Source organism: Artemia sp. Qi Xiang Cuo, chromosome 9 (assembly GCF_049724085.1).
Source record: "Artemia sp. Qi Xiang Cuo chromosome 9, ASM4972408v1, whole genome shotgun sequence".
NCBI lineage: Eukaryota > Metazoa > Arthropoda > Branchiopoda > Anostraca > Artemiidae > Artemia > Artemia sp. Qi Xiang Cuo.
In genome coordinates this window covers 27,200,520-27,217,133 of record NC_142802.1, presented here as the reverse complement: position 1 = coordinate 27,217,133, position 16,614 = coordinate 27,200,520, and the positions used below count along the sequence as shown (strand labels likewise).

Here is a 16,614-nt window from a genome sequence, read left to right as displayed (position 1 = left end):
TACGTATATTTAATGTGATTTTAAGACGTGGAAAATGTTGAAAAAAATTTAGTTAAAAAAAATTAGGTAAAAATAATGTCACTACAAGCATTATTATCCTAATAGAAAAAATCACTATTGAAATATTTATAACATCTTACTTTTGTACTTTATAAAATATTACGTGTGAATTTTTTGTTACATGTATACTTAATGTGATTTTAAGACATGAGAAAGAAAGTGGATAAAATTTCAGTTTCAGAGCTCAATAAAAAAAACTGTCAAAAAGAAGCGTCACTACAAACATTATTTTTTTAATAGAAAAAATCACGATTAACTAATTTATAACATCTTTATTTTGTACTCTTAAAATATCACAGGATTTTTTTACTATAAGTTTATTTAATGTGATTTTAAAATATCACAGGATTTTTTTACTATAAGTTTATTTAATGTGATTTTAAGAAATGAAAAAAAAAGAATAAATATCAGTTTCAAAGTTCAATAAGAATAATTAAGTAAAAATACATAATTACAAACATTATTTTTCTTTCTTATAGAAAAAATCACGACAGAAATATTCTTATATCATCCCCATTTTATATTTTTTTTAAATATCGCAAGTAATGTTTTTGTTATAAGTATATTTAATGTAATTTTAAGACATGCAAAAAAGTCTGAAAAAATTAAGTTAAAGAAAGGCTACCCCCTTAATAACTTGGACGAACATTCTTTTATGTCAAAGTATTTGGCTGCAATAATGGGGTACTGGCCACTTGTATTTCTGGCGATGTTACAGAAGGAATATCTGGCATGAATTTCCAAGAATTTTCTTATCGCCCGGGAAATTGAGATAACACCATATGTATCGTATGAATGATGGGAGTACATGGCGCTTGTATCAATGGCATTGTTTCGTCGAGAAAATAGGCATATATTGTTTCCGGAAAAGTTAAATCTCCTAGAAGTTTTTAGCTGGATACAAGAAACTAGCAACTCCATATAGTCGTAGGAATGGTAAGAATACATGGAGCTCGGAGTAATGGGATACCTGTGTACTCTGAATGATGAGATACCTGCGTGCTCGGAGTTTCTAAGGGGATACTACTCCTATTAAAGTTATGAACAGCAAAAATAAAAACCTATAATAGTTCAAACTTAAAATGACCAGAAATCATTATTAAAGAATAAATGAAACCAAAAACGAACAAAAAATAAACAAACAATTATAGCAAACGGACTTACGACAGGTACTAATATAGATGAATAAACAAATCTGATTCAACAGTCGGATTAAACACTAAAGTGTTTTATATTCACTAATTTAATAGTTTTTGCGTCATTATCTAGGTATAGCACGAAAGATATCTTTACGGAGGGGGTGAGACTTTAGTCCTCATGTATCCCCTCCCCCAAATATGTGCTTGCAATTATTTATATACATTTTCAGGGATCGAAAGTCTGCTTTTCCTTTATCTATATACCTGTAGTTCTAACAGTTAGAGGATATTTTACAATATCAGGCTTTTAAAAATTGAAGTTATGTCACAAAACAAATTTACGAAATGGTACAATAAATGGTAAAAGATACCGACGGGAAATAACCACAAAGCATTAGAGTGACGGGAGAAAAAGAATTTCTACTGCATTGACTAAGAGAATACATAAATACAACTTAATTATTCTAAGGCTCTTATCTTTAAATAAAGAACAGTGCAATTAATTTGCGATTTCCTAACCAACTTTAACTTTTGCTTCATTTTCTAAATTAGCTAAATGAGCCAAATATTCTAATTTAGTAGTTGAAGAAACTTGATGCAAGCAGAGAGTACTCTTTGATTAATGCAAACTCAAGGGATACCAACCACTCCACCGCCTCCTTATGGCGAAACTCAAACCAAGAAAGAGGTGAGTAAAAGAATAATTGTTGTAAGCAATAAGAAAAACAAAATGCAGCAAACTATGAGGGAGGCTAATAAGAAGTGTATCAATGTAATTGAGGATTGGGTGAAATTTATAAAAACAAAAAAGTCTATGAAAACTTATAGTTTTTTAAAATGTATCATATATATTAACTACATAATTATTACATATTTTATAGTATAAAAATATAGTATAATAAATATTCAGGTATATATGATTTTACACTACAGTATAAAACTTATTATATATAACTAAAAACCTATTATAAAGATTAATATAAATTTATAAGTCTAAGAAAAATCGGAACTTGATTTTTTTTTTCTCTCTACTTTTCCTGTCTTTCATTTTCAATTGTTTCTGTATTCTAGCTTGTTTCAAACCTTATGTAATTCCTCGAAATAATTCCAAAAGAGCCAGGTTTGGGTTCAAATATGAGCCCCTCACCCTTTGATCATTAGTCATGAAAGGTTTCCCATGATCAATTTACCAAAATATCTGTGGGTGATTAAATAAAAAAAAAACAAGTTTTTTTAACTGAAAGTAAGGAAGGACGTTAAAACTTAAAACGAACAGAAATTATTCCGTATATGAAAGAGGCTGTCCCCTCCTCAACGCCTCGCTCTTTTCGCGAAATTTTTTCATTGTTTAAAAAAAACAGAGTTGTGAGAAAGTCAAACTTTAGCGTAAAGAGCGATGCGTTGATGAGGGGACAACCCCTTTTATATACGCAATAATTTCTTTTCGTTTAAAGTTTTAACGTCGTTCCTTACTTTCAGTTAAAAAAAACTTGTTTTTTCTTTAATTTTCGAACGTTTATGAATTAATGCAGGTTTTGATTTTGGCTCACCGTACATGAATAATTAAAACAAAATTTGAATATTAATTTTACGCGTACTTTTATTTGGTTAAATGGCTTTCTCAAAACTTGTTTAATTCTATTTACGAACGTTTTTATTAGTAATAAATATACGTAACTTAAGAATTAACTTACATAACGAACTTCTATATTTATATATTTTTAATACATATATTAGAGGGTTCGCCCCCTAGTCAATACCTTGCTCTTTAAATTAAAGTTCGAACTTTGTTCCAATTCTTTGAAAATGACCCCTTAATCACAAATGCCGTTAATTAGAATAAATAGCTCTTATGAAAGTACTAAAAAATCTTTGGCTTAAAGAGCAAGGTATTGACTAGGGGGTGAACCCAATTATATACGTAATGTTTTCTGTCGTTTTAACTTTTGATGCTGCTCCTTACTTTCAGTTGAAAAACTTGTTTTTTACATATATAATTTCTGAACTTTTTTTTAAATAATGCTGGGAAATCCGGCACCCCCTTCATAGCAATGTCCCTTCCCCCATGAAAACTTCCCTTATTGAAACACCCTCCCACATAACCCCCAACCCCCCCCCCCCACCACTACCATACAAAATCCCCCCTGAAAACGTCTGTATACTTCCCAATAACCAACACTATATGTTAACATTGGGTAAAGTTAATAACTTACAGCCCTTCCCCTGGGGACTTAGGGGGATTAAGTCATCCTAAACGACATAGTTGTCATATTTTAGACCATGCTGAACAAAATGGCTATCTCAAAATTTGGATCGGGTGACTTTGGGAAAAAAATGAGCGTGGGAGGGGGCCTAGTTGCCCTCCACTTTTTGGTCAGTTAAAAAGGGCACTAGAACTTTTAATTTCCGGTCCATTGAGCCCTACCGCGATATTCTAGGACCACTGGGTCGATACAATCACCCCTGGAAAAAAAACAACAAAAAAACAAAAAACAAATAAACACGCATCCGTGATCTTTCTTCTGGCAAAAAATGCCAAATTCCACATTTTTGTAGATAGGAGCTTGAAACCTTTGCAGTTGGGCTCTCTGATACGCTAAATATGATGGTGTGATTTTCATTAAGGTTCTTTAACTTTTAGGGGGTCTTTCCCCCTTTTTTCGAAAATCAGCCAAATTTTCTCAGGCGCGTAACTTTTGATAGGTAGGAAATAAACTTGATTAAACTTACATATTTGAAGTCAACATTAAAATCTGATTCTTTTGATGTATCTATTGGTATCAAAATTCCGTTTTCTAGAGTTTTGGTTACCATTGAGCCGAGTCGCTCCTTACTTACAGTTCGTTACCATGAACTGTTTGATAAGAAAGCTTACCTGAGGTATGGTTTTTAAGTCTTTACTTGTAAGCTAGTCATCTTTTCCCCTTGTAACTGGGAGTTATTCCCAACATTGGCAATTGTGTTTTTATATAGTTTTTTTTCTCCATCTCACATTGAGTCCTATATTTTCCCTTTCCCTTTTGCATGTTTTTTCTTTCTGTTTTGTTAATTTGTTCTTCTGATCGTATCAATAACTATTGTTGTTTGTTTACCTAGTTTCTTGATCTCTGTCAATCGCCGGGGCCATTTTTGAAATTTTTGCACATATAATATACAAGAATACAATCTTACAAATATAGTAGTCTATCGAAACACAATGTCAAGGATTAGTTTGACTATGATAAAGCTTTTTAACTTCAATTTGCACCCCAACTTTTTGACTCTTTAAAATTCTTAAATGAAAGTTCCGGACATATGAACTCCTTAAAATGAACTGAATTAATTCAGTGTTTTACTGAGGCAGCTTAAATATCTATGAGGAGGATATATACTTTTTAGTATATAATTCCCATTTAATTTTTACTTAGTTCTTTATTTTGAGATAAGAATAAATTGATATTATTTAGCAAAGCTACCATTTTGAAGGTATAAATGAAAACCACTAATATCTCAATTAGGAGCGCATGACATTAGAGCATCAGAATTTCATTCTAGATAAAGTATTCTTCATGATCGATAGAACTAAAGTTAAATATGCACGTTTGATTTAGAGCTTGTGCTCCTTAGTTTTTCGGAGCACAATCTTTGGATTTGGGGAACGTCCATAAACTCAACAACTACATATTCTTATGTGGGTTCTAGTAAGAAAGCACTGTCTGAATATCCAAATCTGTCCTTACATAAAGAAAGAAAAAGGAGCAAAAATGGGACTTTTATAGGCCAAATGAAAATACTGAAAAAACAAATCGAATATTTCGAGAGGACAAATGCCTCTCTTCTTCAGCGTGAAACGAAATAATGTATCCAAGGAAAGTGCCGAAGAAAAAAACAACAAAAAACAAACGCTGAAAGTCAATGTTAAAAGAACCAAAAAACCAAAGAAAAAACAAAAACTTAAAAGATGAATAAAATTCAATTAAAGCCAAAAATTTAAAGAATTAAAACCGAATACCTAACAACCATAAAAGCGAGTTATTCGCCAATATCTGCGATTTGCACAAAATCCAAAAAATATGAACTGCCATCGACGGATACTAGCGACAGTGTTGCCACTACTAATTTTGAAAACCTGTGAAAAAAGTGCCAAAAAACCTGTGAAATTCGTCAAAAAACCGGTGACCACTTTTGGAGCGTGTTCAGGCATTCTTACTTTCTTACTAAAGTTTATATTTGTTACTCTGAAGCAGCAGCACTTGAATGCTACTGCAAAGATACTTAAACCTGGGAAAATCTGCCTCTGGCCCGAAAACACGTCATGGAAAATCGAGAGGAATGCTACCAAGCGGTCTGTTCCCTCCATGAGGTCTGCAGGTATTTCCAGCTTTGACATTAACGCTACATATAAATTACATGTAGTGCTTTTCAATTTCAATAGATGACAGAAAGATATCGTCATGAGAATGTCAACAGAGCGAAATTTTATATAAATACCGCTACCTATTTTAGTCGGAAAGTAAAGGACCAATCATCGAAACTCATTTTCACTTCAATAATTGCATTAGTTATGCGACAAAGATGCGAGTCGTTGATCTTCGGTAGCTATTAAGGATCTATGGGTTAAACTTGAGAATAAAATTGTTCAATCTGCATGAAAAAACGTATGATCACGTGTGCACGGTTTTCCGCATCATGTAATTGCATCTAAGTTTAGACACATAGGATTTTCCTTAAAGACCATGTGCAAACCTGACAGAAATCCCAATTCCCAGACTAGAAATCTATTCGCAATACCAGGCAGGAACTATCAGTCTTTTGGTTCGTACATTTTCTATCAAATTTTGTAAGTTTCACCCCATAGCGCAACTTATGATGTAAGGAGATAAAATGGCAAATTACGCTGCTTAGATAGAAGTTCGCAAGATAATGGAAGGTAAAATAAAAAGATGTAGTTTGTTGCAAAACAACTTTGTTGAGTTCAGTCTTCATTAACTGATTCCTCCACATGATTCCGGGATCTAGAACAAAAGACGTTGATCACGTTAACCACTCAGGCAACTGGTTGTTCAAGTGGTTAAAATTGTTTAACAACTCCTATATCGTGCTGTTTTCTGAATATTTGAAAGTAACCCTCAGATACTTAAGGCGACTGTAGGGCTGAATTATCTAGCTAATGAGTATTCACTGCATTTTTTTTAGATTTAAGTCAAAATCATGCAATGCTCCTAAATTTTGAGCATTTCCAAACTTGACGGACCAGAAATCTGCTTTAAAGAAACTGTATTTAACTAACACAAAGCAAAACTTCTTGCATAAGTAAAATAAGTTCGTAGATCATAAAAAAAGAAAAGGGGCATTCGCACGTTAATTTTGCCAAGGTCTAAAGCAATCACTAGACATCAAACTTGGTCACCCACATAACTCTCTATACAACTTCTTCTTCTTCTTAAAAAAAGCACCTGGAATCCTAAATTGACTCCTTTCGGCTTCTAACTGCACTTTTCTTCTTCTTCGTTAGAAATCACTTGGACTCCATCATTTGGTGTCTTTCTGGCTTCCAAGTTGGTAGATTCTCCTCCATGGCATTAAAGGGGGGGGGGAAACTATATTGGCTTTTTAATCAGGGCCAAACAAGGGAAGCGTAGGGTCCTGCTACCATTTACCCGCAATTTAAGAGTAACCTCGGCAGGTACCTCTACGGCTCTTGCGACAGGACCCTCCCCTTCTTCTGCTTGTTGACCCCTCTTCTTTAAAGTTACAATACTTCGGAAGATGTTACTCACTCAAAGAACATCTAAATTCATTAACACATCAATTGCCTCTCTGTAAAACTTCTTTTCAATAAAGGCTGGCAAGGGAGCATCCACAATCAGGTTAATATCTAGTGGAAGTTTAAAATTTTGGGATAGGGTATGTAGTTTATAAATTCCAGGAGTACTTGCAGTGCATTCAAAGAGAAGGTGTTGCAAAGTTTCTTTAGTCAGGTTGCAGAGTCTGCAATTTGTGTCACTATACTGCTTCTATCTATACTGCTTCCAACTTAGGTTATGATATTACAGTTTTCAAAAGGACACCAGGGAAATGAATTTCACGTTCTCACAAATCATATTTTCAAAACACTCCACCTGTTTTCTTAGAAACCACGCTAAATTTTGATGATCCGAGTACAATTTCTGGCAACTTCTAATCTAAAGCAATAGGTACTAAAAATTAGCCAGCCACGCTCGTCTTGCACACAAGGTTTAAACTAGACCGCTTGCATAGGATTCTCAAATAAATGCTGCGATGTTTTCGAAAGAAGAAAACAATTATCACTACTACGGTTCTTCAAGTCTTGGCAAACGAGATGGACATAAAAACCAAAAAATGTGACTGGTTGATGTAATGATATTGATTGACAAAACATAACTGATCCGAATCATAATTAGTTAATTTAAATTGTTGATACAATGATGTTGGTTGATAACTCACACCTGATATAAGTCATGGTGTAATAAATTCCACATGTAGCCTAAACCCTGAAAATGAGACAGATACTATCAAGATTTATCTATTGCTAGGTTCAGATGTATAAGATTTTTCTTGAAGGTTGAAAGGAAATCTTTAGAGGCTGAAGGGAAATCTGTTCGAATGTAAAGAGATATTTTTCTCTAATTCCTATTGCGAATCCTAAAGCAAGAATTTTGAAAAACTAAAACATGTCCTTAGGCAATGCTGACTCTAGACCAAAACAATTAAATCCACTTATGCTGCATTTTTTAAGTCTGTTCTAGTTGCCTGGCTTTTCTCAGTTATTTCCCTAATAATAATAATAATAATTTACTTATAACCCATGTCATACACAAAGTTGTGAGTAAGACAAGGAAAAAAAGAGAAAAAATAAAGTAAAATACACTACAATGAAATTAACCGAACAGACGGACGAAAGGATGATGAGGCGAAAAACAAAAAAAAGATGAATCAGAAAGCCTTCCTTGCAGCACAGCAAACTTTGCTGTTACATCGAGAACTTCAAACTTACTAATTATTTTACCACTACTATGCCAAGGGGGGGGAGAGATAAAGTAGAATTTACAATATCTGAAATAAAAAGACCGGATATGTTTAACGGCTTTCTTCTTTAAAAGGGGAAAGACCAGAAAGGTAAAGGACAAAATAATCACAAAAAGTAGAATATAGCCTACCCAGTTCTCGTCTGTTATACGTCCCTCGATTGCCTAGCAATCTTAGAAAAAACCAATTTAAATTTCCTTTCTAATATCACAAACAGTGTACTCGCAAAGGCTAGAAATCGATTTAGTAACATTGATACCCAACCGTCGAAAAACAGGAGCAGTGGGTATAGAAAAATCACGACGACCTAACGGAACATTAGAGGAAGTTGAACTATTAAAAACTAGAAACTCACAATTCTCAACATTATGAAAAAGACTAATTTTAGAAAATAAACAGGAAACTTTCTGAAATCTTAATAATCTAATAACTGTTTAATAATATCTTTACAATCTGATTCTTCTTTAATAAACATTAATTTTTTTCTTTCGTAATATTTAAAATTATATCACCTTATAAGATCGAGTTAAAAAAAAAACAACTCTAAATCCTCTCGCGCTTTAAAGAAAAGCTTATTGAAATCCTTTAACTCCTTAAAGTACATCTTCAAACCTCACTTCTGATCAAAATTATCTTTATTTAATCTGTTCTTGAAGCTCATTCCAAAGTTTTGGCCTAGTATCTACAGTAACATAAGTCATTGGTTTATTTTTATCAATCAGTAACAATTCCCTCTCATATCTTTACGATTTAATGAGAAAAGACAATTGTTCTCTTCGAAAGGAAAAAAAGGATGAATTATCGTTGGTACGAGGAAAAATTACGAGCTGAACCTTTGCATTGGAGCTGGAATGCATAGAAGCAACGAAATGCTCACCCCATCAAAGTCAGTACTCTATTCAGTGTCAGAGTGTGAGCTGTCAGGTTCAGCACAACGAGGATCTTCTTTATTACAAACTGCCTCTCTCCATTTGATAGCCTTATCCAGTAGATCACTTGGAATAGTCAGGAAGCGACTTTACCAACTGTTTGGTCTCATCAATGCACTAACTATCCCGATGTTCAGCTTGTTACGCAGCTCGCTTGCAGCAGTGCTTGTACGGGAGAGACAACAGAGGTGCAACATAAAGGTCGACAGATCAGAAAAATTTTTTTCGCCAATATCGTTCTTTAGACGCAAAAAACTCTTCGAGAAACAAGATAGGTGGTTAAACAGATCTTGTCCAAGATCAGCTTGGCTCAGCCTGAGATCTAGCAGCTGACGGCAAATGCTTTATCTCTCGTGTTCTACAATCGCTGCTTTACTTCCCAGAAGTGTAGAAAAGCGCACGAGAATGCAAATAATGAACACCTTCTCAGATCCGAGGGCAACACGGGGATCCAAAATCTTAAGATCAGACAAAATTGGATCTTCCCAGCTTATTCTTTGTCTCATCTGCTTGCAGAACCTCAGACAGTTGACCTTAAATGCTTTGAGTGAGTCCTCAGCCATCCTTGGTCCGCGTTCTTCCTGGTAACATTGGGTATTGGTGCCTAATTTCATGTCATCCAGTTCAAGATTGTTCGCGGGAACCAAATTTATGGAGAAAGGTGATTTCGCTACCAGTATCAGGTGTTTTCTAATGAACCTTTTTGAGTAATATTGCGTACGTCGTAATGAAACTGCTCACCAGCCTACGGATTCTTGTGCCACTGCTCTGAAAGTCAGTGTTTAGGGAGTTGGTAATCCTAAGAACATGGGCAAGAAAATAGAGAGAGGCCTTCGTGACAGGACTGTTTAAAGCGTTGCATATTTTGAGTGCCTTCTCCTTGCTCGCCTAGTCTGCAGTACCCTCGGCTAACGCGTGACCACCGTAAAACAATAACAAGGCATTCCAGGTTTCTAATAGCCGCCTGATGGATGCTTCAAAGCTGAGCCATCTCGTAAAAACCACCTATATCAACTGTTTCACTTCAATTTTAGCGAATTTCTGGTGGTCATGAAATTCTCCAATGCTCTTTGGACTGTGGGTAATGTAGTGTATTGTATCATGCACAAAAGACTATAACCAGTCTCGCAAGGTTTTAGATGCTGCTAAAGCAGCAGCTTAAAATACTTATAAAAGAAGCTTAAAAGACACTTTTTACAATCTAATAACAGACAGATAATTTCTGGAAATTGGTTTTACAGAGAAAAAATTCAATAATATAAAAGCCTTTTCACTCCGACCTATCGTCTTTTTAAATTCAATTCAAAATAGCCATGGTTGCTATTTGTGATTAATGGTATAAAGCTTTAGATTTATGATGCATAGATGTTGTTTCAAAATCACTAAAAATAATTTAAAAATGTGAGATCTACAAAATTCAACTTTTAGCTGAATATTAGGTCATATTAGGAGCCTTTAGCACAAAAACCTGTGACTTTCTACCATTCAGTGGTAAAAACCCACCAGCGGATCTAGAGGAAAATCTTGGGGGGGGGGGGGGCCGCGCCGGACCCAGGGCGCCAAAAAATGATTATACAGGACTAATTTGATAGCTCTTTATTTATATGAAAACACTGCCAAATATGCTCATAAAGGTAAAACGTAGCAAAAGAAAATAAAAACAGTACCACACTACACAACTAAACTCAATCGGCGAGCTTTTCTGAGAGCGAACATATCGATAGCATCGTCTGTTTTCGGCAGTTCGTCTCTGTAAGTCTGCATGAGTAGTAGAGCCTCCAACCTCTCTTCAGTCATCGTGCTTCGTATTGATGAACATGTCCTGTCAACCTTTGAAAACATTCGTTCTGCTTCACAGGTTGACACAGGAAGCGTCGCGAGAATTGTCAACAATGCGAAGATGTTGGGAAATACATTTTCCTGACAACTGTTCAGCGCTGAAATAGCTGTTTTCGGTTTTTGCACGGTTTCCTTAGACCAATACTTGTTCCAAATCTCGAACTCGGTTTTAACGTCTATCTCCGTACCCACGAGCAGCTCCTTGTACTTTTCGTACCCTGGCTGAACGTCCTCCCAGCGTTTGCCATTAACCACAGCCGGGATCAAAGCTGAAAGTTTTGCAGCATTCGTAAAATGGCAGCTGAACCGCTCCGTAAAATCAAGCAGCATGGCGTCCAGGGCTGGAATAAATGCCGCCATCCTATAATGACTTTCTGGATCCATCTTGGGTACCCCTGCCCGGTATGTAGAACGTGAAGCTATGCGTGGCTGCGTTACCTTGATGGTAGCATCAATCTTTTCGGCCATTTTCAGAAGATCTTCGTAAAGCAGTCTGAATTTGGTTTCGGCATGTGATCGCACATCTTCCAGCATTGCCTTCACGCTGCTAATGAGGGACAAGGCTCTCACGAGGTCACCATCCTTCTGTTGTAGTGACTCGGCCAAAGGTTTCATGATCGACGAAAACAAATTCAGGCAAACCAGTCCTATTTTTCAATGCAGGATCGTAATGCATAAGCTCTGCTACTTGCCTCTCGATCGTGCCATCCTTCCATCTCCTGCAGAGCAGAAACGATCGACGGAAGAGAGTCCCAAAACCTGCTGATTGCTTCGTGTCTCTCTACAAATCTCGTGGTACAAAGACTGACGAGTGTCTCTGTTTTAGCTTTGTCCGCGATAAGATGCTTTTTAGAAGTCTTGTTCTCTTGGCACTTGAGCTGAAGTGAGAAATTGTGTCTCGAACAACGTCTTGGGCATTGCGCAGAATGGGAACTGAAACTATCTTTGAACATGAGAGATTTGTGGCATGGCTCACACAGTGGAAGTAATCTGCCAGTTCACACTGGCGTTTAACTTCAGCAGCAGCACCATTTGTCAAGCTTGCCATGCTAGCAGCTTTGTCGTATCCTTGACCAACGCACTTTGACAAATCCAGATATGACTTCCTGACCTCACTCAACAGCAGCTTCCCGAGGCTCTTGCCGTCTAGCTTCTCTTCGATGCTTCTACCGTCGTCACTTTCCTCATCTCCAGCGAGTCTTGACAGGGTTTGAAAGGCATCGACAACTGCAAAAGGATCTTCTCGAATCACGTATCCCTGCTCGGTTTTACACACATAACGACAAACAATGACCATCAGCTCCCTGGACTGCCTGTCTGTTGACTCGTCCGCAAGAAGACACCAAACCGTTGCTTTGTTTGCTTTTCTCACTACTTCGGTTTTTATCATTTCCCCAATTGTTCCAATCAGTTCATTCTGGATCTGTTTACTCGTATATTTGGCGTTGCTCGGTGCATTTTCAAGTAAATTTTTAAGTTGTGAGTCTCCACTCTGAATCCGATACCGAAGTAGGTGGCGGAAATTCCCGGAAATTCCGTCGTTTACTGCTGTAATGACATCAGAGTTTTGGATATCAAGTTTGCCATCATCACGGTGGCCACGAAGGGGGATATTCTGTGCCCCGCAAAGCTTGACAGTTTCAACAACGCTTCTCAAGAGTGCACGGTTCTGCTGTATTTGCTTGACCCTTTCACAGTCCAGAGCATTCCTGATATCTTGATCTTGACTACCGCGCTGAAACGTTGTTAGCAGCGTGGCAGCTTTTTCCTGGCAGTGTTTGTGAAACTGTGCTTCAGCATGGTTTGTCAGCGCACCATCTTTCCCGGTAAGTTTTGAATAGTCTTTTAGCGGTTTCAAGACCAACTTTCCCATTTTTTGCCCTCCGCCGCCTCCAGATAAAGCCATCCTCCTCCGCTTTCGTTGGTCCTCATCAAAACACAAACACTGCACCAAAGGCCTTCGTGGTCTGGATGACGACTCACTGCGAGCCAAGGATACCGGGCAAGATGTTCGGTATTCAAGCGACGCTTGACTTCGCCACCTTTTCTCTTTTGTGTCGAGACTGGAAGATCAGATTGGTTCTTCGGCTTCCACCTTTCGTTCATAAGAAACATAATTTCGCCAGAAGACAACTGATTTCGCTCTTTCAGCGCTACTGCAATACCAAGGTCATTCGACGGCGTGAAGTCAGTTTCAGGCGAAAAAATAGCGCTTTGATTCTGCTGCGGGTGCGGGGACTGTGAAATCAGTGTTTGGCTATGTACCACCATGGTTTGAGTACTGCTTCTTGATCCTTCAGTCAGCTGATCAGTGTGTGTCGTTTCGCCGAAGTTTGTTATGAAGGCCGTCTGTGAAGTGGACGGAGTTGTTGGTGACAGTTCGTTCTCCTGGCTGAATGCGTTTTTGTGCATTCCGACCGTCGACTCAGAGTGGGCATCAGAAGTTGCCGTCGTCTCAACATCTAACAAAAAAAGTTTCTCTTTTAAATTTTGCACAAGACATTTATTGTAAACGTATATACACTTTGTATAATGGCTTGCTTTAGTAGATTTAACTCTCATCATGGTGAAGGCAGAATTGGAACTAAATTTGAAAATAAACTGAATCAGCAACATTAACTTTAAACTCCCCCAACAATCTTGAACTTTCATACCCCAAAACTATTTCTAGGAAACCCGGACTTTAAAATAAAATACCACCCTAAACATCACTAATTTAATTTGCAACCCCAAGAACCGATCCCCGACATATGCTAACAAATATTTTTCAAGAGCTGAAACCCGAAACAATTATCACCGAAGTTTACAAGGCTAAAGAGAGAGCTTTAACTGCAAGAATTTGAAAGATAATTTCAGAGCTGACACAGTGTGTCGGTAAAAATACTGCTTTAAGCCAATATCATAACCGTCAGGCGAGACGAGTGGGCTGGTAAAAATCAGGTCAAACGCTTCGGACAAATTGCATACGAAGAACACTGTACAAGAGGGACCGTATGCAATATATAACAACAAAAGTAGCTGGTACGCGATGAAGCTTGACGAATGAGCCTTATCAGGAAAGCTATCCGACAATGGGCTAAAGCTAGAAATTAGAAGTGTTGATACCCACTTTAAACGACACTCCTTCCTTATTGTTCTATCTTTAAAAGCTTACCTTTAATCTGATCTTTCTTGGCAAAATAATCAGAGATGTCCCTCGATCCTTTATGGCTTTCCGCCATCATTCTTTGTTTCTTCTCTGTTCTATATTCAAGCCCTGATTTTTTTTTCCGATCCATTTTAAATGCGTTTCCGTCTAACTGGTCTAACACACGGAGCAAAAATACTCCGAAGGCAGTGGCAGGGTCGCTCGCGCCTAGCCTCCCGCCGGTTGGATCTAACCACCCACGCAACTCCCCAAAGACATGCGTTTCTCGTAAGCATTCACAAAATGTTTTGCTCGTTTAGCACGTCCCAAAAATAAACCCAATAATCATGATTCGTGCAGTGTCGGATTTGAACTTTAGATAATGTGATAAAAAGAAAGTAAAAAATGACGGCGTATCCGATTTTTTTTTTAGCGTCGGCCTTAGTTGAATCATTCACAAAAAAGGGTCGTTTGCACGATGGATGAGAGGGCGCCAGAAAATCTTGGGGGGGGGCCAGGGCCCCCCCCCTGGATCCGCCGCTGTAAAAACCTGTGAACCTGTGACCATCAAAAAAACCTGTGAAGTTTCACAGGAAACCTGTGACTAGCGAACAACACAGACTAGCGAACAACTGACAAAGAAAAGGAAGCAATTCATTCACTCAAAAACAAAACGAACCGGCAATTAAATAAGTTGGAGAACTATGTCATCTGATTTTGGATTTTAATTAATATATTTCTTGCAGACACCCTTTGAAACCTAAGGGGTTGTTCACGTGTTTGATTAGATGACTGGGAAAGTGGTTCAAGATTTATTTCAGGGATTACTAAAGTATCGGCTTCTCTTTTGAGAAAACCGAAATATGACTCGTTTATTCTTAAATCACTGGAATCTCTGTTTAACGCTAGACCTAAATATTGGTATTTATAAATTTCAACAGCTTTTCTGTAGTGCTGGACAATACCTTTGTCATGCGAAATAAGGCCAGCTTGATTAAACAAAATAGTATGGTCTGGTTTTTCAAAAATGTGCTCTGCATGGACAGAGTCAAAATTTTCTGGTTTTTTCCGCTTTTTTAGTGTATTATTAATTGAACTAGGGTGCTGAGTTAATCTATCCGTTAGTCGCTGATCAGTTGTTCCGATATACCAAAGACCACACGAACAAGGTATTCTGTAGACACCGGAGTTTTCTCCTATCGGGATAGGGTCTTTACCTTGATAAATTTATCCGTCGATGGCAGTTCATACTTTTTTGGATTTTGTGAAAATCACGGATATTGGCGAATAACTCGCTTTTATGGTTGTTAGGTGTTTGGTTTTAATTCTTTTAATTTTTGGCTTTTATTGAATTTTATTCATCTTTTAAGTTTCTGGTTTTTTCTTTGTTTTTTTTTTGTTCTTTTAACATTGAATTTCTGCGTTTGTTTTTTTCTTTGGCACTTTCCTTGGATACATTATTTTGTTTTGCGCTGAAGAAGAGAGGCGTTTGTCCTCTCGAAATATTCGCTTTGTTTTTTCAGTATTTTCATTTGGCCTATAAAAACCCCATTTTTGCTCGCTTTTCTTTCTGTCCGTGATATCAGGCCAATGTGGTTTAAGAAATTATCTAAATCTGTCCTTAAGAAAAAAAAATTTTCCCCTCCCCCCCCTCTCCAAAAAAATGTCAAGTTTGCATGTTCCTTTCAATGTTACACTAAATTTGTCATGCAATTTACCTGATTTTATGCGGTTTTGTGACTTTAGGTCCCCTTCTGAATGCATCTCTGCATTAAATGCATGCGTACGTGCCTGCAAACAGATGCAATATCTGCAATATCTGCAATATATCAAAATTATACCAATAATCTTTTAAAGCCGAAATTTGACAACTTCCCAAGAGAAGAAACTGTAGAAGACGACGAAGGAGGCAACTGTGGGTGGTTCAGTTTCAATCCCCAATTTTTAAAGCCTTTAAGGAGTGTCAAGATTTACCTACTTCTATTCTGTGCACTTGGATTCATACAAGGTACTGTTTACTGGATCTTCTTCTTCTTTTGTAATGAGGTATTATGTTAAATGTTGGTTATCTAAAAGTTAACCTATAAACCATAGGAGTGGAAAATAGTTTAAAAGGTAATAGCATGATTGGCTGTCCTCGGCTTAAAAGATGTATTTACACACCTTTTCTTTGAATTTGGTCTCAAAACCAGTTTCAGGGGAGGGTTCTAGAAATGTGTATTATTTTCCTATAATTTCTTCTACTTACAAGTAATTCCCCTACTTTTAGTACTTTTCAAAGGGTTGAAATTAATTTTTGATTTCCATGTGTTTTGGAGTAATTTGTAATTTACTTCCCACACATCTTAATTTTCTAATTTTTTCCGCTATGGTAATTAACAGGAATGAATAAATCTCATTCTTAAATAGAAAATGGTGTAAAAAAAAATTTTCCGAAAAAAAAGTTTCAAACAAAAGTAAAAGGCATTAAAACCCAAAAAGTACAGAAATG

The 16,614-nt window shown here is 36.8% G+C and overlaps 1 protein-coding gene across 3 annotated transcripts in view; it reads left to right on the top strand.

Moving 5' to 3' along the window:
- Nucleotides 1-16,614, top strand: part of LOC148948510 (solute carrier organic anion transporter family member 4A1-like) — a 126,614-nt gene that overhangs the window by 41,332 nt on the left and 68,668 nt on the right. For 2 of the 3 annotated variants that reach the window (XM_089093959.1, XM_089093960.1), the window contains exons 2-3: nt 1,779-1,887; nt 15,981-16,131. In XM_089093959.1, the coding sequence (XP_088950085.1) occupies nt 1,822-1,887; nt 15,981-16,131 (217 nt within the window). In that variant the 5' untranslated portion in view covers nt 1,779-1,821. Of the gene's footprint in view, nt 1-1,778; nt 1,888-15,980; nt 16,132-16,192; nt 16,239-16,614 lie in introns of those variants that run through there. The other variant, XM_089093961.1, reaches the window with a different exon arrangement.